At 45.6% G+C, this 23,754-nt stretch overlaps 1 protein-coding gene across 11 annotated transcripts in view; it reads right to left on the bottom strand.

Moving 5' to 3' along the window:
• The window catches only part of LOC106603271 (acetyl-CoA carboxylase), a 54,974-nt gene extending 35,758 nt beyond the window's left edge, over positions 1–19,216 (bottom strand). For 4 of the 11 annotated variants that reach the window (XM_082974529.1, XM_082974532.1, XM_082974533.1 and 1 more), the window contains exons 1-25: positions 19,019–19,216; positions 17,786–18,059; positions 14,860–15,013; positions 14,618–14,756; positions 14,066–14,175; positions 13,873–13,954; positions 13,639–13,737; positions 13,322–13,539; positions 12,995–13,204; positions 12,670–12,840; positions 7,470–7,795; positions 7,107–7,361; positions 6,785–7,012; positions 6,507–6,657; positions 6,274–6,408; positions 5,977–6,123; positions 5,675–5,863; positions 5,439–5,539; positions 3,579–3,667; positions 3,169–3,293; positions 2,982–3,095; positions 2,767–2,880; positions 1,674–1,763; positions 1,407–1,525; positions 179–202 (exon numbers count right to left, since the gene is read on the bottom strand). In XM_082974529.1, the coding sequence (XP_082830655.1) occupies positions 179–202; positions 1,407–1,525; positions 1,674–1,763; positions 2,767–2,880; positions 2,982–3,095; positions 3,169–3,293; positions 3,579–3,667; positions 5,439–5,539; positions 5,675–5,863; positions 5,977–6,123; positions 6,274–6,408; positions 6,507–6,657; positions 6,785–7,012; positions 7,107–7,361; positions 7,470–7,795; positions 12,670–12,840; positions 12,995–13,204; positions 13,322–13,539; positions 13,639–13,737; positions 13,873–13,954; positions 14,066–14,175; positions 14,618–14,756; positions 14,860–15,013; positions 17,786–18,024 (3,629 nt within the window). In that variant the 5' untranslated portion in view covers positions 18,025–18,059; positions 19,019–19,216. The remainder of the gene's footprint in view (positions 1–178; positions 203–1,406; positions 1,526–1,673; positions 1,764–2,766; positions 2,881–2,981; positions 3,096–3,168; positions 3,294–3,578; positions 3,668–5,438; positions 5,540–5,674; positions 5,864–5,976; positions 6,124–6,273; positions 6,409–6,506; positions 6,658–6,784; positions 7,013–7,106; positions 7,362–7,469; positions 7,796–12,669; positions 12,841–12,994; positions 13,205–13,321; positions 13,540–13,638; positions 13,738–13,872; positions 13,955–14,065; positions 14,176–14,617; positions 14,757–14,859; positions 15,014–17,785; positions 18,060–19,018) is intronic. The other 7 variants (XM_082974531.1, XM_082974534.1, XM_082974538.1 and 4 more) reach the window with 4 other exon arrangements.
• Between the last annotated feature and the right edge of the window lie 4,538 nt (positions 19,217–23,754).

The following is a 23,754-nucleotide window of genomic DNA, read 5'->3' as shown; positions in this document are numbered from 1 at the left end:
AGAACAAGCAGCATAGCCACACATGTCCAATGCCCAACGTTACCTTGTCTTGCCACAACATACACTTTACACAAAAGGTAGCAGGCATTACGGCTTTCAGTTACATTTCCTGCAGATGATCAGCTTTCTAGTCTACAGGTCTACATATTGGTTGCAATAAGAAGAAAGTGTACTGTACCTGTTTAGAGTTGGGATGTTACCTCTGCAATCAGACAACACTGACTGGTTAGTTACGCAGACATAAGGAGGAGGAAGCAGTCAGAAGAGTGTGAATCATAAAGAAGCTTGAGACTACATATTCTGGATTCGATTTTCTGCTGTCTCGTGTGGTACATTTTGTTACTCTTGACAACCTAATAAATCAAAATGTCTCGTGAAGTAGGACTTCTTGTTGCCTTCTCAAGAGCTTCATGAACTAACAAGTGGCAGCACAAGGGCTGGAAGATCAGCGTCGTCAGAGCACGTCCCTTTTCTAACAAGACGTCAGCGGTGACACCTAAGGGCACTGTCACACATCACATGTACCGTCTCAAATACCCACATTATACTCTAGGACTGCTCCTCTAAAAATTACACGATAGTTCTATGCCTTCCTAGAGGCCTATTCTTTGGTATTGGTCCATTCCTGAGGTGGGGGACATGCTTTGTTCCAATGAGGAAGCCAATCAAGCCTGGTTAATGCAAATGGGTTAAACATTTTAAGCGGGATAAACCAGTTGCATGCAACAATCTGAGCACAGCAGTGAATGGTTTAACTTTGCAATCGATGGTTTTTGTTAGACATACATTTTAAAGTGAACAATCGAAGTCTCAGCATCACTCGGTTACTGTTGAATTGCCCATGTACAGTACAAGTCCAGAGTTTCTCTCGGCTTGTGTGTTACTGAAATAGATGTGACATATCTTCAGAAAGTTGAAACAATCTTGCAGTCATCCAGAGGACAGACCAGAGAGAGATCAACAAAAGTGGGACTTTTGTTGACAGGAGACTAGTTAGTTTCCAGTTTCCACCATTCTTGGTAAACCAGGGAAAGTATTTGTACTCTCACAGAATACCTGCTTTTGCACACGAGGAGCATTTTTAAGGGGGTGAACAGTGGTGGGGGGATAAAATAACCATGTCACCATGGATGAGAACTGGACCCTTCAGGAGATAACGAAAGATGTTCTGTATAAGGACAGTACTCTTACACACTCTTGTCTCTGTCATCTCTCTTATAGAACCATCCTCTTCCCCTAATAAGACACCTGACTATAGATCAAGCCTCCCTACTCCAGTCCTGCTATTAAGCATTCTCAGCTTAGAATAACAACTGGCCCTAGACCAGTATATATAGGAGCAACACCACATCGCCACCACGGTACCATGCAGCAGAGCGTGTGTGTGTGTGTGTGTGTGTGTGTACCTGTTGGGGTGGGAGGTAGGCAGCATGAACTGGAATTCGACGATGCAGGTGTTGTCCTTTAGCTGTCTGTGCTGGACGCTGTTGAGCTCGTAGGCGATGTAGGCTCTACGTACGTACACCTGGGATGGGGAACACAAGGGAGTTATAACAGGGTAGAGATCTGGATACAGTAGAGGAGTGTTCCCTTTACCATGACATGTCACTCTTTGTTCAGTGTCAAATGCTGTTCAATTGCCTGGGCAAACAGCCATTGGTGAATCCTCTCACCTCTAGGGCAGCCATCCTGACCACCTGGTTACTGTGGTAGAAGAAGTTAGGCAGCACATCAAAGATTGATGTCTCGGACAGGATCAGTTTCTACCAAAAGAGAAAGAATTCAGAATCATGAAAGTGCAGAGAAATATCATTGTGACCTCATTCCACTGTTAAATAGCCATCACTAGCCGGCTACCACCCGTTTACTCAACCCTGCACCTTAGAGGCTGCTGCCCTATATACTTAGACTTGGAATCACTGGCCACTTTAATAATGGAAGACTAGTCATTTTAATAATGTTTACATACTGCTTTACTCATTTCATACGTATATACTGTAGTCTACGCTCTAATTTTTGTTTTGTTTACCCCTATTTCTCCCCAATTTCGTGGTATCCAATTAGTAGTTACAGTCATCGCTGCAAACTCCCGTACGGACTCGGGAGAGGTGAAGGTCGAGAGCCGTGCGTCCTCTGAAACACGACCCTGCCAAGCCGCACTGCTTCTTGACACACTGCTCGCTTAACCTGGACGCCAGCCACACCAATGTGTCGCAGGAAACACCGTACACCTGACGACCGTGTCAGCGTGCAATGCGCCCAGCCCGCCACAGGAGTCTCTAGAGCACGATGGGATCGGAACATCCCTGCAGGACAAAACCTCCCCTAACCCGGATGATGCTGGACCAATTGTGCGCCGCCCCACGGGTCTCCCGTGCTCACGGCCGGCTTCGACAGAGCCTGGATTCGAACCCATGATCTCTAATGGCACAGCTAGCACTGCCTTAGATCACTGAGCCTCTCGGGAGGCCCCTTTATTCTATTCTACTGTACTTTAGTCAACGCCACTCCAACATTGCTTGTCTTAATATTTACATATTTCTTAATTCCATTCTTTTACATTTGATTTGTGTGCATTGCTGTGAATTGTCAGCGCCAACTACTGCACTGTTGGAGCTAGGAACACAAGCGTTTCGCTACACCGCAATAACATCTGCTAAGTATGTTTATGTGACTAATAACATTTGAAAAGCTTTTTACTTCTTTGAGTGTCTGAATGGCCTTCAGCAATGGCAGTAAAAAGTCAACCGCAGCCATGGTCCCTACCTGCAGGTTCTCGATGCAGAACTGGTGCCCGTACATGTCGATGGCAGAGAGGAAGATAGACTCCACCTGGTTGTGGCGGAGCTCGTAGGAGGGGAGGTGGGAGGCGATCAGCACCTGAGGAGGAGACGGAGGGGAGTGAGAAGATGACAACCCTAACCCTGACCAATGAAAAACAAGAGACCATTTAGAGAGACAGGAAGTGATGCGTTACGGACCTGGCGGGCACGCAGTGCCACCTTGGCATTGGTGGTCTTGCTGAGCTGGGTGAGCTCTGTCAGAATGGCCATCAGCTCGTCAGTCAGGGTGGGGTCACGACCACACAGCTGGTCCTACACACAGGGAGAACACAGTCAACTCTGTCTAACACACGACAAATGTATTTCTAAAGAGGGAAGGACTTACAATGAGCATCGTGACCAGGAGGTTCTTCTTGGTGACCTGGGCGTGTGAGAAGATGTAGTTTAACACGTTGGCCATGTCGCCCTTGTTCTCCTCACGCAGTGTGAACACACACTTGTCGTAGTGTCCTGGAAACACACACACACAGTATACAAGATTCAGAGGAGAAATCAAATCAACCGTAACTCAAAGGAAGGTGCAAATGAAATGTTTGTTGTGTAACAGTACCCTCATGTGGACAAAAAGAGCAACTGCAGTCCTGAGAGAAGACCATTGAATCCTATTCATAAATCAAAGACCGGCAGGACTAATAATCAAAGGCTAATCCTTTCCATTTCCCCTATACCAACCCAGGAAAACCCCTTGCTTTACATAGCCTGTTAATGTCAGCAGTAGAGTCCAACGTTCCTCACCATTCTGGAACTGGACCTCTACTTTGAGGTACTGTCTAAGCAGGTCCATCACCACGGCTTTCATGTGACCACGGATGCCACTGCGGTACCTGGGCAGAAAGACAAAATGGCATGGTCAGTGACAGACAGTATGAACACAGTACGTGTCTTTAGAATCATGTTTGTGTGCGTATGGGTTGCTAGGTACAGTTGAAGTCGGAAGTTTACATACACCTTAGCCAAATACATTTAAACTCAGTTTTTCACAATTCCTGACATTTAATCCTAGTAAAAATTCCCTGTCTTAGGGCAGTTAGGATCACCACTTTATTGTAAGAATGTGAAATATTAGAATAATAGTAGAGAGAATCATTTATTTCAGCTTTAATTTCTTTCATCACATTCCCAGTGGGTCAGAAGTTTGCATACACTCAATTAGAATTTGGTAGCATTGCCTTTAAATTGTTTAACTTAGGTCAAATGTTTCATGTAGCCTTCCACAAGCTTCCCACAATAAGTTGGGTGAATTTTGGCCCATTCCTCCTGACAGAGCTGGTGTAACCGAGTCAGGTTTGTAGGCCTCCTTGCTCGCACACGCTTTTTCAGTTCTGCCCACAAATGTTTTATAGGATTGGGGTCAGGGCTGTGATGGCCCCTCCAATACCTTGACTCTGTTGTACTTAAGCCATTTTGCCACAACTTTGGAAGTATGCTTGGGGTCATTGTTCATTTGGAAGACCCATTTGCGACCAAGCTTTAACTTCCTGACTGATGTCTTGAGATGTTGCTTCAATATATCCACATACTTTTCCTTCCTCATGATGCCATTTATTTTGTGAAGTGCACCAGTCCCCCCTGCAGCAACGCACCCCCACAACATGATGCTGCCACCCCCATGCTTCACGGTTGGGATGGTGTTCTTTGGCTTGCAAGCCTCCCCCTTTTTCCTCCAAATATAACGATTGTCATTATGGCCAAACAGTTCTATTTTTGTTTCATCAGACCAGAGGACATTTCTCAAAAAAGTACGACCTTTGTCCCCATGTGCAAACCGTAGTCTGGCTTTTTTATGGCAATGTTGGAGCAGTGGCATCTTCCTTGCTGAGTGGCCTTTCAAGTTATGTCAATTTAGGACTCGTTTTACTGTGGATATTGACACTTTTGTACCTGTTTCCTCCAGCATCTTCACAAGGTCCTTTGCGGTTGTTCTGGGATTGATTTGCACTTTTCGCACCAAAGTACGTTCATCTCTAGGAGACAGAACGCGGCTCCTTCCTGAGAGGTATGACGGCTGCGTGGTCCCATGGTGTTTATACTTGCGTACTATTGTTTGTACAGATGAACGTGGTACCTTCAGGCATTTGGAAATAGCTCCCAAGGATGAACCAGATGTGGAGCTCTACAATTTATTTTCTGAGGTCTTGGCTGATTTCTTTTGATTTTCCAATGATGTCAAGCAAAGAGGCACTGAGTTTGAAGGTAGGCCTTGAAATACATCCACAGGTACACCTCCAATTGACAAAAATTATGTCAATTAGCCTATCAGAGGCTTCTAAAGCCATGACATCATTTTCTGGAATTTTCCAAGCTGTTTAAAGGCACAGTCAACTTAGTGTACGTAAACTTCTGACCCACTGGAATTGTGATACAGTGAATTATAAGTGAAATAATCTGTCTGTAAACAATTGTTGGAAAAATTACTTGTGTCATGCACAAAGTAGATGTCCTAACCGACATGACAAAACTATAGTTTGTTAACAAGAAATTTGTGGAGTGGTTGAAAAACGAGTTTTAATGACTCCAACCTAAGTGTATGTAAACTTCCGACTTCAACTGTATCATCAGGTCATTTAAAGCCCTGAAGCTGAGTGCAGGACTCACCTCTGCACCAGCTGTACGATGCTCTGAGTGTTCATGAAGAACACCTCTCTTTCTGACTTCCTGTTCAGAGTGGCAGCATGACTGTCCAGGATGTTGGCAATCTGGAAGAACAGGCAAAAATCAGGCAGGTGTATTCCTAATGAACTCTGCATATTAACTCCATAAAACCATAAATAATACAATAACCAACCTGAATAATACAGTGTGTGTGTGTGTGTGTGTGTGTGTGTGTGTACCTGCTGGCTGGGGAACTGGCAGAGCACAGAGGTAATGTTGCTGGCGTACTGGGCCATCTCCTTCTTGATGCACTTCTCCACAGCGAGGGGGATCCGGCCTGACACACTGGTCATAATGTCCTGCAGCTCCAACAGAGGCAGGGAGGGGTCCCGAAGAGTCTTCATCAGCGTCTCCACCCATTCCTTTAGCTGGGGAAACACACAGTCACAATATTACCAACTGATATTGACTAACGTACGAACACAGAATATTGCCATCTTTTGTTTGTAGTTTGTTGTGTGTGCTGTAATGGACCACTTACCTTTCCACTGAAAAAGAGTTCAGGCAGGCAGAAGCCATTCATGACGTGCACAAGGTGGTCCAGGGTGCTGTGGAAGACCCTGTGGAGCTTCTCTCCTCTCAACGCCACCGCCTGGATGACGGGCAGCGCCCCGTGGTACAACTCCGCCTGATACACACGTTACAACATACTTTTAGTCTCGCATCAAAACGTACTGTATAGCTATTCACGTTTCCATTACAAAATACAAGGAGCATAATTAGTCTAAAAAAAAAATTGCTAAATTCCCCAGTGTCAGGCACACCGTCCCTTACTGACCTGTTGGACCCTGCTAGGGTCATCTAACTGCAGCTTGGCGATGACACAGCCAGGCTCCAGCACGGCACCGGGCCTCTTCACATAGTGGATACAGCCAGACTCCAGCGCCGTCAGAGTCATCACCATCTTCATCACCTGACACAGTTACACACGCGGTTTACATGGCTGCTCGCTGTACTAACGGAGTGTGTGAGCATGGCCACATCTTAACTATATAACACACACACACACACCTCTATCTCAGCGTAACACTGGCCAGAGAACACGTGCCCCCCGTCCTCCACGGTGTACTGGATGAGCTTCCCTGCTGAGAGCGAGCGAAGCACCGACGGGTCGTTCTCCTTCTCAAACACACACGTCTTGTTCCCAATGGTGATACGGTAGCTGGTGGGGAAAGAATCTCTTTTAGTCCGTTTCCCAAATCAACCCCAAGCTAACCTCTCAACATTCCTTGAAATAAAAAATGCATGTATTCTGTTTATCCATCTTTCTTTCCTTCCATCCATCCTACCGGTCCACCTCCTCCTTCATGTAGGTGGTGTAGCTGCTGCCGTCGTAGGAGAGCAACAGGCCCCCGTCGCTGAGGCGGTGGACGTCCACCTCGGCCGAGGTGCTGTTCATGATGACCACGTAAGAGTTGGGTGACTGACGCGTCACCTTCAGATAATACTTAGTACCCTCATAGATCAATTCCACATCAACTGTGTTGAGAAGAGTGTGCGCGGGCAGCACCTGGCCTCTGTAGAGGGGGAGAGAGGAGGAGAAGAGAGGAGAGTGAGATGGTGTGTGTGTGTGTGTGTGTGTGTTCTTAAAATGTTTAAAACAGTGTTGACCTTTCTAGAGAGTGCAGGAAGTTGGAGACACTGTTCCTCAGGTTGACGTCAGCCACGTGGAGCGCCCCGCTCACTATGCCCAGCATGGTGTCAGGACGCTCTGCCTGCATCTTCTCTGAGATGAGCCTGTCCAGCCAGCCTGTGTCGATGGTGTTGTGCTGGAAGCTCTCAGTCTCTAGCAGCTTGATGAGGTACTCCACTGTGGTCCTGAAGTCTCCTCTGATCGACAGCTCCTTCAAGGCCACCACCATGTTACTGAACACACACAGCAGAGGTGTTATCACATCACTGGGTCTTACTGACAACACACACAAAACACAATGAACTTTAAAATGTTTTTTTTTTACTAGTGTGTGTACTCACGAGATTGCCTCCTCTCGGTTCTCTCCCCAGGAGAAGCAGTGGCCAAACTGGGAGTCTGCAAACTCATGCAGGCCTCCGGCCGCGGCCACACTGAAGTATCCCCACACATTCTTGTTACTGCGGAAGTTCAGCTCCTGCACTGTGCCTGAGCTCGGCTTGAAACCTTCATCAGGGTTCTCACTGGTGATGCGGGCAGCGATGACATGTCCCCGTGGGGAGGGGGCCGTGGACAGACCCTCAAAGTCAATCATAGAGTCTCCCCAGGGCTGGACACCATACATCAATCTGATGTCCTTGATACGGTGCAAGGGGATCCCCATGGAAATCTGAGGAAGAAGAAACAGTTACGGTCTATAGTAGAAGGAAGTTCCTGTTAAACAAATGGGTCTTTAAAATAATTATAAAATTCACTAATGCACTTCTGGTCCAATGTCCAAAGCTTATCCTATAATTGAAGTCAAGTATGTGCTCAAAGTTTTAATCTTCACTAACACCCTTTAATTTCAATACTGAAAAATAATAAATGTGTTTTTAAGGGTGGGATTAAAAACAAAGATAACTATTGTAAAATATACTGTGCCTGTAAAATGTATATAGTATGTATAAAATGGAAGAAGAAGCGTGTTGTTGTCCATTAGTTTAGTCCAATTAGGGGAGGTAGGGTAAGAGGAAAATATATGTTAAAAAGATAGATAGACACACACACAAAAATAAATGTGCCTTTTTCAGGACCCTGTCTTTCAAAAATAATTCGTAAAAATCAAAATAACTTCACAGATCTTCATTGTAAAGGGTTTAAACACTGTTTCCCATGCTTGTTCAATGAACCATAAACAATGAATGAACATGCACCTGTGGAACGGTTGTTAAGACACTAACAGCTTACAGACGGTTAAGATCACAGTTATGAAAACTTAGGACACTAAAGAGGCCTTTCTACGGACTCTGAAAAACAACAAAAGAAAGATGCCCAGGGTCCCTGCTCATCTGTGTGAACGTGCCTTAGGCATGCTGCAAGGAGGCAAGAGGACTGCAGATGTGGCCAGGGCAATAAATTGCAATGTCCGTACTGTGAGATGCCTAAGACAGCGCTACAGAGAGACAGGACGGAAAGCTGATCATCCTCGCAGTGGCAAACCACGTGTAACAACACCTGCACAGGATTGGTACATCCGAACATCACACCTGTGGGACAGGTACAGGATGGCAACAACTGCCCGAGTTACACCAGGAACGCACAATCCCTCCATCAGTGCTCAGACTGTCCGCAATATGTTGAGAGAGGCTGGACATCACCGGCAACAACGTCGCCTATGGGCACAAACCCACCGTCGCTGGACCAGACAGGACTGGCAAAAAGTGCTCTTCACCGACGAGTCGTGGTTTTGTCTCACCAGGGGTGATGGTCGGATTTGGTTTATCGTCGAAGGAATGAGCATTACACCAAGGCCTGTACTCTGGAGCGGGATCGATTTGGAGGTGGAGGGTCCGTCATGCCACCAGCCATACTGCTCGTTCTGTGCGTGATTTCCTGCAAGACAGGAATGTCAGTGTTCTGGCCAGCAAAGAGCCCGGATCTCAATCCCATTGATCACTTCTGGGACCTGTTGGATCGGAGAGTGAGGGCTAGGGCCATTCCAGCCAGAAATGTCTGGAAACTTGCAGGTGCCTTAGTGGAAGAGTGGGGTAACATCTCACAGAAAAAAAACTGGTAAATCTGATGCAGTCCATGAGGAGGAGATGCACTGCAATACTTAATGCAGCTGGTGGCCACACCAGATACTGACTGTTACTTTTGATTTTGACCCCCCCCTTTGTTCAGGGACACATTATTCCATTTATGTTAGTCACATGTCTGTGGAACTTGTTTAGTTTATGTCTCAGGTGTTGAATCTTGTTATGTTCATACAAATATTTACACAAGTTAAAATAAACGCAGTTGACAGTGAGAGGACGTTTCTTTTTTTGCAGAGATATATATATATATATATATATATAGGTTTTTCTTCATTTTTCTTATTTTCTACATTGTAGAATAATCATGAAATACCACATATGGAATCATGTAGTAACCAAAGAAAAGTGTTAAACAAATCAAAATATATTTTATATTTGAGATTCTTCAAATAACCACCCTTTGCCTTGATGACAGCTTTGCGCACTCTTAGCAATGTATCTTAGCAATGGAAATGATGCAGACAATTACATTGATGGAAGCAATAATCTATCCACAATATTAAAGCTGATCCACCCCCTAAAAAAAATCTAATAATAAAAATGTTTGCTAGGGTTTTAATTGGCTGACTATAGAGGAACATTGTTTCTTGAATGAAACAGATATTTCTCTCTCACTTAGAACACGTTTATTAACTTACTCCTACATTAACTTTCTCCTCTTCCTGGCCAGGGCCCAGTTTCCCGATAGCGATGGAATTTAGGCTTAAGAGTGTTTTAACGATGCATCATCGTTCCTAAGGCAGAAGTTGTCACATGCTTTCCCCAGAACACCACGCAGAGAGAAAGTTTGCTACGTGCGTCGTTAAACCATGTGTCGATACTGACGATGGATCAGCTCCTAGAGATATTACCACCGATGGCTTCAAATGATTACGTTTACCCAATAATAATACACTAAACCACAGATGTCAAATCATGGCACAGACGTTGTTAAACATCATTAAATAGATTGAGGCAAAAAAATAAATAAACTGAAAGTAGCGAAATATAACTCAATTGATTGGACATTACATTTATTTCAATATGATTTAAATACACTGAGTGTACAAAACATTAAGAACACCTTCCTGATATTGAGTTGCACCCCCATTTTATCCACTCAGAACAGCCACAATTCGGACTCTACAAGGGGTTGAAAGTGTTCCACAGGGATGCTGGCCCATGTTGACTCCAATGCTTCCCACAGTTGTGTCAAGTTGGCTTTATGTCCATTGGGTGGTGGACCATTCTTGATACACATGGGAAACAGTTTAATATGAAAAACCCAGCAGCGTTGCATTTCTTGACACAAACCGGTGCGCCTGGCACCTACTACTATACCAGGTTCAAAGGCACTTAAACCTTTTGTCTTGCCCATTCACCCTCTGAATGACACACACACACACACACACACACACACAATCCATGTCTTAATTGTCTCAAGGCTTAAAAATCCTTCTTTAACCTGTCTCCTCCCCTTCATCTACACTGATTGAAGTGGATTTAACAGGTGACATCAATAAGGGATCATAGCTTTCACCTCGATTCAACAGCATCCCTGTCGGTCAGTCGGTCATGGAAAGAGCAGGTGTTCTTAATGTTTTAGTGTACATAGGCCCTTGTAGCCTATACTGTACTCGGTTCATTTGAAGCATCTTTCGTTTGTTTGTAACAACTGCAAAGACAGTGACGTTTATCGTGGTGCAATTTTGTATTTGTAGTGAACTTTGTTCTGAAGATATCAGCGGTTACATATTGATGATTTTCTGTCTATGTTTAGTGGAGATCTTTGTACAAAGTGACGTGGGGGAAAAAAATGAAAAAAACGAATGACGCACTTAGCTGTTCTACGACTATGTCTGAGGCAGTTGGCAAGCGCAACTTTAGTGACGATGGTTTTGGGAAAGAGCTGAGATTTAACAACGCTCCTACGAAGGTTCTAACAAACTTAGCCTTAAAAAGGTCCAATGCAGCCGTTTTTATCTCAGTATCAAATCATTTCTGGGTAACAATTATGTACATTACTGTGATTGTTTTCAATAAAAATTGTCAAAAATAAACAAAATTAGCTTCTTAGCAAAGAGCAATTTCCCAAGCAAGAATTTAGCTAGCTGTTATTGGCAGTGAGGTTTGGAACCTCATTCTTATTGGTGGTGTTATCACCAGGCAGGCCAAAACTCCATCCTACTAAAAAAGGCTGACATTTCAAAACAGCTCTTACACCATTTACACCATTTATTTATTTAACTGGGCAAATGAGTTAAGAACAAATCATTTTTTACAATGACAGCCTACCCCGGCCAAACCCTAACCCGGATAATGCAGGGCCAATTGTGCGCCGCCCTATGGGACACCCAATCACGGTCGGTTGTGATACAGCCTGGAATCGAACCAGGGTCTGTGGTGACGCCGCTAGCATTGAGATGCAGTGCCTTAGACCGCTGCACCACTCGGGAGCACAGAAAATGGGCATTATCAACATTTTCTCAATCTCACAGTATTATTCAAACCTAATAGCGTGGAAATATATATATAAAACACGAAATCACATTTTTGACTGCACTGGGCCTTTTAAGATGCTTTTGAGAAACCTTTGTTTATCTCACCGAGAGGAATCACAGCTTGTTGTATCCCACTGTTGTCCGTCGGCCCCTTCCTGCCCAGTGAGATTAGACAGTGTCTACGCTGCAGATAGGTGGACAGACAGAGTATATCCCTCCCCTACAGCACAGACGCCTGCCATCTTCAGCAGCAGCTCTGTCGGTCTGTCCTTCAGCTTGAACACCCACCACTGACCTACATACTGCTGAGTGGACACGTGACCCACCGCGGACCTACATACTGCTGAGTGGACACGTGACCCACCACTGACCTACATACTGCTGAGTGGACACGTGACCCACCACGGACCTACATACTGCTGAGTGGACACGTGACCCACCACTGACCTACATACTGCTGAGTGGACACGTGACCCACCACTGACCTACATACTGCTGAGTGGACACGTGACCCACCACGGACCTACATACTGCTGAGTGGACACGTGACCCACCACGGACCTACATACTGCTGAGTGGACACGTGACCCACCACGGACCTACATACTGCTGAGTGGACACGTGACCCACCACTGACCTCCATACTGCTGAGTGGACACGTGACCCACCACGGACCTACATACTGCTGAGTGGACACGTGACCCACCACTGACCTACATACTGCTGAGTGGACACGTGATCCAGCACCACTACTGATGCTGGAGGTGTCTGGAACACCCCCAGAGGGGTGGTGAGGAGGAGGAAGAGGGAGGGGTGGATTTTTCATGTTTCTGCACATTAGCGCACTCCAACCTGACCAGTTACCATGGAGACTGAGGCCCGGGATGAAACTAACCGTGGAGAGCAGTGAGGTGTGCCAACACAACAGAGACGTACGACACAGACTGAATAGGAGCTAGACACACACTGCTGCTGAAACTGACCTGCAGCTGTGCAGCAGGCAGGTTGACGTCGGCCACCATCTCAGTACAGGGGTGTTCCACCTGCAGACGAGGGTTGAGTTCTAGGAAGTAGAAGCTGCCATCTTGGCTGTAGAGATACTCCACTGTGCCAGCACTGACATAGCCCACCATTTTAGCCAGCTTCACCGCACACTGAGGAGTGAGGAACAGACACACAATCACAACTTGGCAACCTAAGCACAGAGCAATGAGTCCATCTGGCCATAGTCCCTCTCAAATTTCAACACACTGACATGGCTCCTCTCAACGCTAATGTCGCCATCCAATAGCACAAATTGTGCCATACCCTCTCCATTTCCTCAAACACGTCTGAGGTGGAGATGGTGGCGGGCGCCTCCTCTATGATCTTCTGGTGTCGCCGCTGTACGGAGCAGTCCCTGCCGAACAGGGAGATGGCGTTGCCGTACTGGTCGGCCAGGAGCTGGACCTCCAGGTGACGAGCGTGTTTGGCCAGCTGCATCACGAAGATGGGTGAGCCCGGAACCTCTGTCTGGACCTGGGGAGCCAAGGAGAAGGGAGCATGATGGGTTAGTCAGAATCAAAATCATACTGATCATGTCTTTCAGCCCATCATAACCATATAGTGATACTGGAATTAGACTGGACTCCTCACCTGTCTGAAGAGGTTGGGGAAGTCATCAGCACAGTTGACTTTGCGGATGCCCTTTCCTCCACCTCCCTCGGAGGCCTTCACCATCACTGGGTAGCCCACCACCTCCGCAGCCTTCAGTCCTGCCTCCACATCATGGATGCAGCCCAGCTCATACAGATCAGGGGGAACGTTGATGATCCTCTTCTTCTGGTCACTCTCTGACCACTCTACTGTTAGCCCTGAGACACACACACACACACACACACACAAAATGGGATCAGTCTCTTACAAAACACTTACTTCAAAGCCATCCAGAGTATTCAACGGTACAGACATACCTGCTCCACTCCAGGGCAGGGTTGGGATGCCAGCTGTCTGAGCCACGATGGATGAAGCGATCTTGTCCCCTAGTGCCCACATGGCCTGGCTAGGAGGACCTGGAAGTAGGCACAGAACACATCATCTTAGAGGACAACTCAGACACAGGACAGAGGGGCTAAAAACAGTATCCTTGGCTCGGTGTGAGGCTGGAAGACTCAGTGGAGAGGAGATAGTAGGAAACACAGTCTTACCCATGAAGGCAATGCCATTCTTCATGAGAAGCTCTGGCAATTTGGGATTCTCTGAGGCGTGACCCCACCCAGCCCATACAGCCTGGAGAAATCATTACAAACACAAGTTCAAATACAGGTTACAAGAGAGTTCAAAATCACTATTTAGAAGAAAGTCTACTCTAGGCCTAAATAAATGGATGTCTAGGAGTACCTGCACAGGTATACGCTTGGCAATGTCCAGAATGAGCTCCACGTTGGCATAGTTGTTGTTATTGGTCCCTCCTGGCACAGGCACATAGTGGTCGGCCATCTTTATGTACTCTGTAGAAGATAGTGGGGTGAAAACCGTTTAGCTTTGCCCATAAAATAGCATGTATAACAGTCCAACATTTCATCTCTTCTTTCGTCTCTAAATATTAGCTTGCTATCATCACATCTAAAACGTCACCACCAGTGCCAAACCAGTTACACATGATAGCATTTTGAGAAAGCCATTATAATCTACACAATCAGGCAAAGCCCTTTCTGCTGAACTAGGTCAGGGTTGCCTGTTCAGTGCAGTGCAGGTTTAAACCAACAGGCAGCCTGCTCTGGTCCATTCTTGGAAGCCTAGTGGGTCTGCTTGTTTAAACACAGACTGGCTGGAGCTTTGTCCTGGCTCTCTCTGGGTCATTAAGCAGAGTTAGAGAGGCTGGGTAGAGAATAGAAAGACACGGTTACTCCGCTGTTACTAGTTGTGATGATTCCGTAATGTAAAGCTCACCTGCGTTGGCCTTCAGGTCCTCAGGGGTTACCATGACGACAAAGCGGATGGCGCGCTCGTTGCGAAACATCTCGTACGCCCAGCGGCGGATAGAGCGCATGCATTTGACCGCTGCGATGCCGTTGTTGGCAATGAGGACCTGAGATGGGAAGAGATGTGAGTGGGGGACTAGCCTCTGAAATATTGTATGTCAAAAATGTGGTAAAACCAGGCCCTAAAAGCTAAAGAAGCCCTGGCCTTACCTTCTCGATGACCTTATTCCCACCAAAGCGGGTAACAAACTCGGCGGGGGAGGCCACAGTGAAATCTCTCTGCAGGTCGATGCGACGCCGGTCTCGGCCCTGCTTGACCAGGTGCAGCCCAGACATGCTCGGTCTGTGTGAACAACTGAAATTACTTCAGCATGAAGAGAACACCGTAGTGTAAGGTTGATGGGGGGGGGGGGGGGGGGGTTCACGATCCCCCAGCATATCATCAACATATTACTTTTCATTCATCCATAATAACTTCTACAATAAGAAGTGAAAGTTCATGCTACAGTCAACATACACAACAAGCATAAGGTTAACGGCCCAAACTACACTTGACATGTAGCGTAAGCAGAGCGTACACGTTGCCCAAGACCGGCGCTGGTGAAACAGTCACCGTGATCCATCAGAGATGTTACACCAGCCGTGCCAGCAGCACGTGCGTGGAGTGCTGTTGCAGCGTCTTTTTACACCAAGTCTAATTTAAGCGTAAGCTTTCCTCGGCCAGGAAAAACACCAAACGAGATCTTTGTCGACCTTGTAAGCTTGACTGAGCTTTCAGCTGTCTTTTAACCCTTCACACTCCTGGGAATCGGCCTAAATGGATAGGGCTACATTTAAATGTTTCTTACAGAGGAAATATGAAAAGCATAACCACAGTAGCAATTGAAAGGGAACAGTTGAGATAATTGTGTACATTTTTTATTTAACCTTTTTTTAAACTAGGCAAGTCAGTTGAGAACAAATTCTTATTTACAATGGACTGCCTACCCCGTCCAAACCCTAACCCGGACGACGCTGGGCCAATTGTGCGCCGCCCCATGGGACTCCCAATCACAGCCGGTTGTGATACAGCCTGGATACTGGCAAAATGATTAGACCAAAGTGGAGTACACAACAGTTCTCCTGACAAGACTGCATCCAAATATTACACTGTTGATTTTATGTGCATTTTACATTTACACTACTTTTTGCTGCATTCGTTGATAAAGAAATCTGAAAATATTCTGGATACATTTAGTAACACAAGGCGAGCCTAGTCCTGGAAAATGTTGGGTAGGTGCAACCTAACACAAAAAAAGAACAAAGCTGCGATGATAAGAGAGCTACTGCGATTAGATTAGACTGTGTGGTGGACACTGGCCAGGGCAGAATATTTTTCCTCCTCAAAACATAACTGCTTACTAATATCAAGAGACTGCTAAAACTGGTGCTCTAATGGTCACATCAAGGGAGAGAACCATCATGGATCAATGTAAACAGTCTACTCTACCTACAGTAAAAAAGAAAATACTTGAAATCAATGTCCTTGTCTCTAACTGAGTAGGCATATCTGCCCTGAGGAGAAGACTAAATGTTCTCTCGTTTTTCTGAACTGTACACAATTAGACCTTCCACGACTAAAAAAAAGGAACAGCACGCCATCACCAACCAGTCGCAGGAGGAGCTCATTCCTGACATGTTATTAACAGGCTAGGGCCACCTGTAAGTGTTTCCTCTGGGGGGTAAACAGGGCACCTAAACTAGGTTCCACCCTCAGAGAGAGCCATTGAGAGGAAGGGGAGGAGGGATCCAGTCACCCAGGAGGGTGTGTTAGGGACAGAGCCCCCCAGTCTGCGTTTGGCCGGCTGCTGTGGCCTGACACTGCACTGTTGCACCATGATGGCATGCTACAGAGACACAGACAGAAGCCTCTGAATGAAGCCCCAGAGAATGAAGCTCCCAGAGAACAGGACTTCCCATCATCTGAGCTCAGCTGAGATCCCCCTTGTCCTATGGGAGAGAGCTATGGGCTCTGCCTCTGCCAGTAATTCCGGTTTCATCATCAACCCTCACACTCCCCATCACATACTCAAGCACACAGGACAGGTCCAGCTGTAGAGAGCTGTGAAACTAATCACTTAAACGTGAGGCGCTAAAAGAGGATCAAGAAAAACCTTCCCCTCTATCTCTGTCAGAAAGGCACATCATAACAGCCTGCAACCTCAGACAATCCCATACAGACTGGAGGTAAATACTTGAGCATGATGTTTGGTTATACTTAACTATTGGAATGTGATTCAGATATAAAGTTTTCTTTCTATCATGCCACCGAATGATTGCCCCATAAGCTAATATAAGAGTGTGTACTGCACAGCGCTATTATCCAATCATGGCTTTGGAAAGTAGCACCAGGTATGTGGAAAGAGTTAGCTGACAGGTGAACAGCAGTGTGAGTGGAATTGGAGACAGATATTTACTTCTTTGTCAGTGTGAGCCTACTGTATGTGTACGAATGTTGACATATTCTTCTGGCCAGCACCATATCTGTCAGTTATTCATACAAATCAAGTCTTATGTATCGCCACACATCTGCATTCACAATGTCCATTCTCTAGAGCCTAGTCCCAGTGGCTGTAAAAAGAGCCACTGAATACAAAGGAGAGCTGGTGAGGACAGGCTCCAGGGAGAGCTCGGGGCTCAGAGCTGAGGTTGTTGGCAATGGGACAGCAGCAGGGAGGGCAGTCCATCCAGAACACACAGCTCCTCTATAGCAAGCAGGCATGGCGTGAAGCTGGCCTGGCCACGTTTTTCACACACACCACCCACCCACAGCAGAGAAGTGAGGGAGGCCCGCCAGGGGGAGATCACTGAACCCAGTGTTCTCCTGCTGCTGCCATTTCAGAATACTCCCCTCCAGACTCGTCTGATATCTGTATTGGAGGTTTCTCCATCCCATACAACTGAGGCCAGATTGTTGCGGCAATAAAAACTGTGCAATAAAAACTGTGCAGTACCATTTTGTATAATGCATTGAGATACTGGTAACCTCAGTATAGATGCTATGATTAAACACCCCTGTGTGGTTGCCATGCCTGGATACACAACACAAACAGAGGCTCAGGGAACACAAACCAGAGAGAAAAGCCCGGGTTCTGACCTCATGTGGGGGCTGTCGATGTGGTCGAAGCCCATCTCGTAGGTGCTGTTCTCTGAGCTGAGACTAGAAGTGGGGGATATGGAGTGCTCCTTCTCCTCCAGTCCCAGCGTCAGGTCTGGCTTTCCCAGGATCTCATCCTCAGAGTTCTCTTCCGACACAGAGCCGATGATGAAGCTGGAGTGCAGCGCAGCAAGGTTCGGGGCAGCAGCCTTATTGGCAGGCGCGTCCTGCTGTGCCATGGCTGGACCGTCACCACGTTGGCAGGCTGCGAACACTGTGGAGGGAAATGAGTGGATGAGGAGAGTCAAAACCACAAGTATTTATAAAGCTGGAGATAGAGCTGAGTCCTCAAGTAAGTCAGGGCCACAGCGTGATGACACCAGGCCGTCCTGGCATTGGCTGCAGTTTGTCAGATTGCGTCAGTGAGAGGAGTTGCACAAAAATGATGTTGACCCTGCATTCATATTGCAAGACATTGCAAAAGAATGGTACAGAGGGCATTACCTTCTAATCCTCCTTAAATAAAATGCTTACTGTAACACACACACACATATATATATAGTTACAACAAACTCCAATCCAAAACCACTGGTTTGAAAGGTAGGGTCTGCATTGATATTTGCTAGTCTTTGCATGGGTATAATTTTCTTAAACTACAACTGTGCAGGAGCAGAGAAACCAGAACGACAGACACACCTTCCAGCATTAGTTTTAGCTGCTTGCTGGACCTGAAAAACAAGCCCAACAATGCAGACATAACGTAAGCGAACAGCACTGAACCCCACTTGATAATGATAGGCTCTAATGATAATGATAGGAAGCATGTCGCACCGCACCCTGGGCCAAAACTGGTTTATCTTATGAATGGGAATCCAATGTCGAATATGTCGAACAAGCAAGTTAAATCAAATCATGCTAGTAATGTTGTGTTGCGTTATGGCTAACCATAATCATATCAATCAAAAAACACTCGTTAGTCTCAATACAACCCTAGTCGATGTGAATGAGCAGGGAGGTTTCACAAATAGTTTATGGCTATCTAGGTAGTTAGCTAGAAAGACAGACCGGTATCTTGTTAACGTTGGCTAAGTTATTACAACGACATGCGAGGTGTCGGACAGCTAGCTAGCAAGATACCGGTCTGCTAACGTTACTGTAACTTACAGTCAGTGTAGCTAATTAGCTTATCACCTAGCTATGCTAGCAAGCTAACGGTTAAGACTCAGTACTCACCGTGAGAAATAAACCGACGAGCAATCCTGAATCGTTGATCCCAAAGGATTGGTGGTGACTTATTTAATTCACTCTGGTTTCAGACATGTCTTTCCAACCGGTGATGACATAAAACACATTATGAGGAGCTAATGTGACTACAAGAGGCGCATTTGACAGTAGGGAGTGGTATGATGCGATGATGGGTTACTTTTGGCCATTCACCTCTGACCTTGGCTGTGTTGCAGCAGCGGGCCAATCGGATTGCCCGAAAATATCCGAGGCGGGCAGAAAGAGCCAGAACTGGAATTGACTGGGAGGAGGTGTGCCCAATAAGAAAACATTTCTACCATCCCACGTGTTTGGTCCAGTATGGCCTGATCTGTACAAACCTATCCTCCCTGGCAGGCTGGCAGAGTAATTTCTGATCATACAGTAGTTTCCAGACTTTTCTGATTTAACAAAAAGAAAAGAAAAAACACAGGGTAACACCATTTAGCAGTGGCGTAAAGTACTTACGTAAAAATACTTTAAACTACTACTTAAGTCGTTTTTTGGGGTATCTGTACTTTACTTTACAGTATATATTTTTGACAACTTTTACTTTTACTTCAGAACAACAGGCAATATGTGTTTCTTTTCCTTTTAAAATAACAAATCAAGCTCTAATGTAGGGTGGATTATTTTTGTTAAATAGACTCATTATCTCAATAGTTGTCCCCCAATGATTAAAAACTGTTGTTGTTGCACCTAATGAGCAGCTATAGACTCTCATTGAAATAAAATGAGGGAGTTGGGACATGGTACAGGAGATTTCCCTTTTGCAACTGGATCCCCACCCACACCTGACTGTCCTACTCATTATACAGAACCTGAACTGTACTTTGGAACATCACCTGGCTGATGCACCACAGTTTGGCTGGTCAAAGGCCCCTGTGTCCCCAGTAAACGTGTAGCCTTGACCCTAACGACTTACCCAGAGCTGCCAGAGATGTGGTAAGATCAGTTCTAACGCCAATTGGGCGAATTACAGACAGTCTGCAATACCTTGTCTGTCTGCTTGATCAGTAACTTTTTCCTGTTCCCCATCATGTTACGGAGTGAAACCGTTAAAGCAATCTGTATATCTGCCTGACATTGTTGTTATAATTTTGATTATAAATAGGCCTTCTTGTTGTTATTTGGGGCTATTTATCTCAACGCAGACTCACAATGGAGACAGAATAGGTTGAAATGAGTCCATGTTTAAAACAGGTTCTTCAAGTATAACCTGACGGGTTTTGGGGAGGCAGCAGGACTGACACTTTGTTCCTCACTCAACCCACTAGAGTCTAAGACCTGTCTAAACTGGGGGAGGGGGTTCTACTAAGCTAGGACAACTATTGTTTTCACTATATATTCTACCTCTTGGTGATGTCATTCGGAAACACAATGTCAACTTTCACTGCTATACGGACGACACACAGCTATACATTTCGATGAAACATGGTGAAACCCCAAAATTGCCTACCCTGGAAGCCTGTGTTTCAGGCATAAGGAAGTGGATGGCGGCAATGTTTTACTTTTAAAACAGAGATGCTTGTTCTAGGTCCCAAGAAACAAAGAGATCCGCTGTTGCATCTGACAATTCATCTTGATGGTTGTACAGTTGTCTCAAATGAAACTGTGAAGGACCTTGGCGTTACTCTGGACAATGATCTCTCTTTTGACTAACATATCAATAATATTTAAAGGACAGCTTTTTTCCATCTTTGTAACATTTACAAAAAAAACAGAAACTTTTTGTCCAAAAATTATGCAGAAAAACTAATCCATGCTTTTGTCACTTCTAATTAGACTACTGCAATGCTCTACTCTCTGGCTACCAATATAAAGCACAAAATAAACTTCAATTTGTGCTAAACATAGCTGATAGAATCTTGACTAGAACCCCAAAATGTGATTTTACCAACAAGCTAGCCTCTCTACACTGGCTTCCTGATAAGGCTAGGGCTGATTTCAAGGTTTTACTGCTAACCTACAAAGCATTACATGGGCTTGCTACTACCTATCTCTCAGATTTGGTCCTTCCGTACGTACCTACACATACGCTACGGTCACAAGACACAGGCTTCCTTACTGTCCCTAGAATTTCTAAGCAAACAGCTGGAGGCAGGGCTTTTTCCTATAGAGCTCCATTTTTATGGAATGGTCTGCCTATCCATGTGAAAGACTCAGACTCAGACTCGGTCTCGAGCTTTAAGTCTTTACTGAAGACACATCTCTTCGGTAGGTCCTATGATTGAGTGTAGTCTGGCCCAGGAGTGTGAAGGTGAACAGCAATGCACTGGAGTGACGAACCGCCCTTGCTGTCTCTGCCTGGCCGGCTCCCCTCTCTCCATTGGGATTCTCTGCCTCTGACCCTATTACGGGAGCTGAGTCACTGACTTACTAGTGCTCTTCCATGCCGTCCCTTGAGTGCGTCACTTGAGCGGGTTTAGTCACAGACGTGATCTTGCTGTCTGGTTTTGCGCCCCCTCAGGCTTGTGCAGTGGCGGAGATCTTTGTGGGCTATACTCAGCCTTGTCTCAGGGTAGTAAGTTGATGTTTTGTTGATATCCCTCTGGTGGTGTGGGGGCTGTGCTTTGGCAAAGTGGGTGGGGTTATATCCTGCCTGGTTGGCCCTGTTCGGGGGTATCGTCAGACGGGGCCACAGTGTCCCCCGACCCACCCCTGTCTCAGTCTCCAGTATCTATGATGAAATAGTCTATGTGCCTGGGGGCTAGGGTCAGTCTGTTATATCTGGTGTAATTCTCCTGTCTTATCTCGTGTCCTGTGTGAATTTAATTATGCTCCCTCTAATTCTCTCTCTCTCCCTCTCTCACTCCCCTCCCGGAGGACATGAGCCCTAGGATCATGCCCCAGGACTACCTGGACTGATGACTCCTGGCTGTTCCCAGTCCACCTGGTCGTGCTGCTGCTGCACTTTCAACTGTTCTGCATGCAGCTATGGAACCCTGACCTGTTCGACTCTCTCTCTCTCTACCACATCTGCTGTCTCGACCTCTGTATGCTCAGATATGAAAAGCTGAGGTACTGACCTTTTGACCCTCTAAAACCACTGTGATTATTATTTGACACTGCTGGTCATCTATGAACGTTTGAACATCTTGAAGAACAATCTGGCCTTAATGGCCATGTACTCTTATAATCTCCACCCAGCACAGCCAGGACTGGCCACCCCTCAGAGCCCGTCATTTTCTGGCTGTTAAAATAACATAAAATTGATCAGAAATACAGTGTAGTCATTGTTAATGTTGTAAATTACTATTGTAGCAGGAAACAGCTATTTTTAATGGAATATCTACATAGGCGTACAGAGGCCCATAAGTTTATAATTTTAAAAGGCCAATTGATCATTAGAAAACCCCTTTGCAATTATGTTCACACAGCTGAAAAATGTTGTCCTGATTAAAGAAGCAATAAAACTGGCCTTCTTTAGACTAGTTGAGTATCTGGAGCATCAGCATTTGTGGGTTCGATTACAGGCTCAAAATGGCCAGAAACAAAGAACTTTCTTCTGAAACTCGTCAGTCTATTCTTGTGCTGAGAAATGAAGGCTATTCCATGCGAGAAATTGCCAAGAAACTGAAGATTCGAACAACGCTGTGTACTACGCCCGTCACAGAACAGCGCAAACTGGCTCTAACCAGAATAGAAAGAGGAGTGGGAGGCCCCCGGTGCACAACTAGAAGGCCAGCATCCCGGAGTCGCCTCTTCACTGTTGACATTGAGACTGGTGTTTTGCGGGTACTATTTAATAAAGCTGCCAGTTGAGGACTTGTAAGGCTGCCAGTTTGCACTGTTCTGTGAAGGGAGTAGTAGTGATCTATGTGGTGTAATAACTCTGTAATAAGCAATGGACCACTTCTCTCTCTCTCTCTCTCTCTCTCTCTCTCTCTCTCTCTCTCTCTCCTCTCTCTCTCTCTCTCTCATAATTACTTGGAAAACATAGAAATAGCAATGGCACCTGCACTCAAGACAAAGCAAGCAACAAACTAACATGCTGCTTTGAGGCAATTAAACCCTGCCACCCAGTGGGTATTTACTAACACTGCAAGTGTTTCCATATTTGGCTTTACCTGTGTTTGTATGCTCTGTTGTCCAATGTCCAACAGAGTGCAGCAGAATCCAGCCAGGACTTGCCCGGCAGCAATGTCCAGTCTTTCTTTTGAATATGTACAAAACCACATGCACAGAACCAGGGAAATGGCTTGGAAATAATCAAATCCGAATGTAAAATGACCTGGGGAGAGTGTGCTTTACCTTGTGAGTAAAAAGTTCTGGAGATAAAAAAAAAAGTTGCAATTGATAATGACAATATGTTTTTTTCTGGCAGTGAAGTAATGTATCACACAGCCATGTTCTACAACACTCAACAAGATGTCAACAAATTACCAAAGTAATTATTTTTCCCAGCTATGTTGATTGAAATAAATAGATCACATTTATTTTCACAATAAAGGGTATAAAAGCTTGTTGAAAATTCTGTAATAAAAATAGACCAAAGATCAGTGGAGACCTATCATTGCTCTCTGTCCCTCTATGCCAGCTATTGCAAGAAGTCATTGAAAATCAAATGCATTTGTAACTAACACCCTGGGTATCAGGAGTCCTGCAGTGAAAATAAACTGTGTTAATTTGCTCACCCATCACACAGAGGAACATATTGCTTACAACCAGTTCAATGGGCTCAGGGTGACTTCAGTTACACGTTC

Source organism: Salmo salar, chromosome 04 (genome assembly GCF_965601325.2).
Source record: "Salmo salar chromosome 04, fSalSal1, whole genome shotgun sequence".
Taxonomy (NCBI): domain Eukaryota; kingdom Metazoa; phylum Chordata; class Actinopteri; order Salmoniformes; family Salmonidae; genus Salmo; species Salmo salar.
This window is presented reverse-complemented; position numbering and strand designations above follow the sequence as displayed.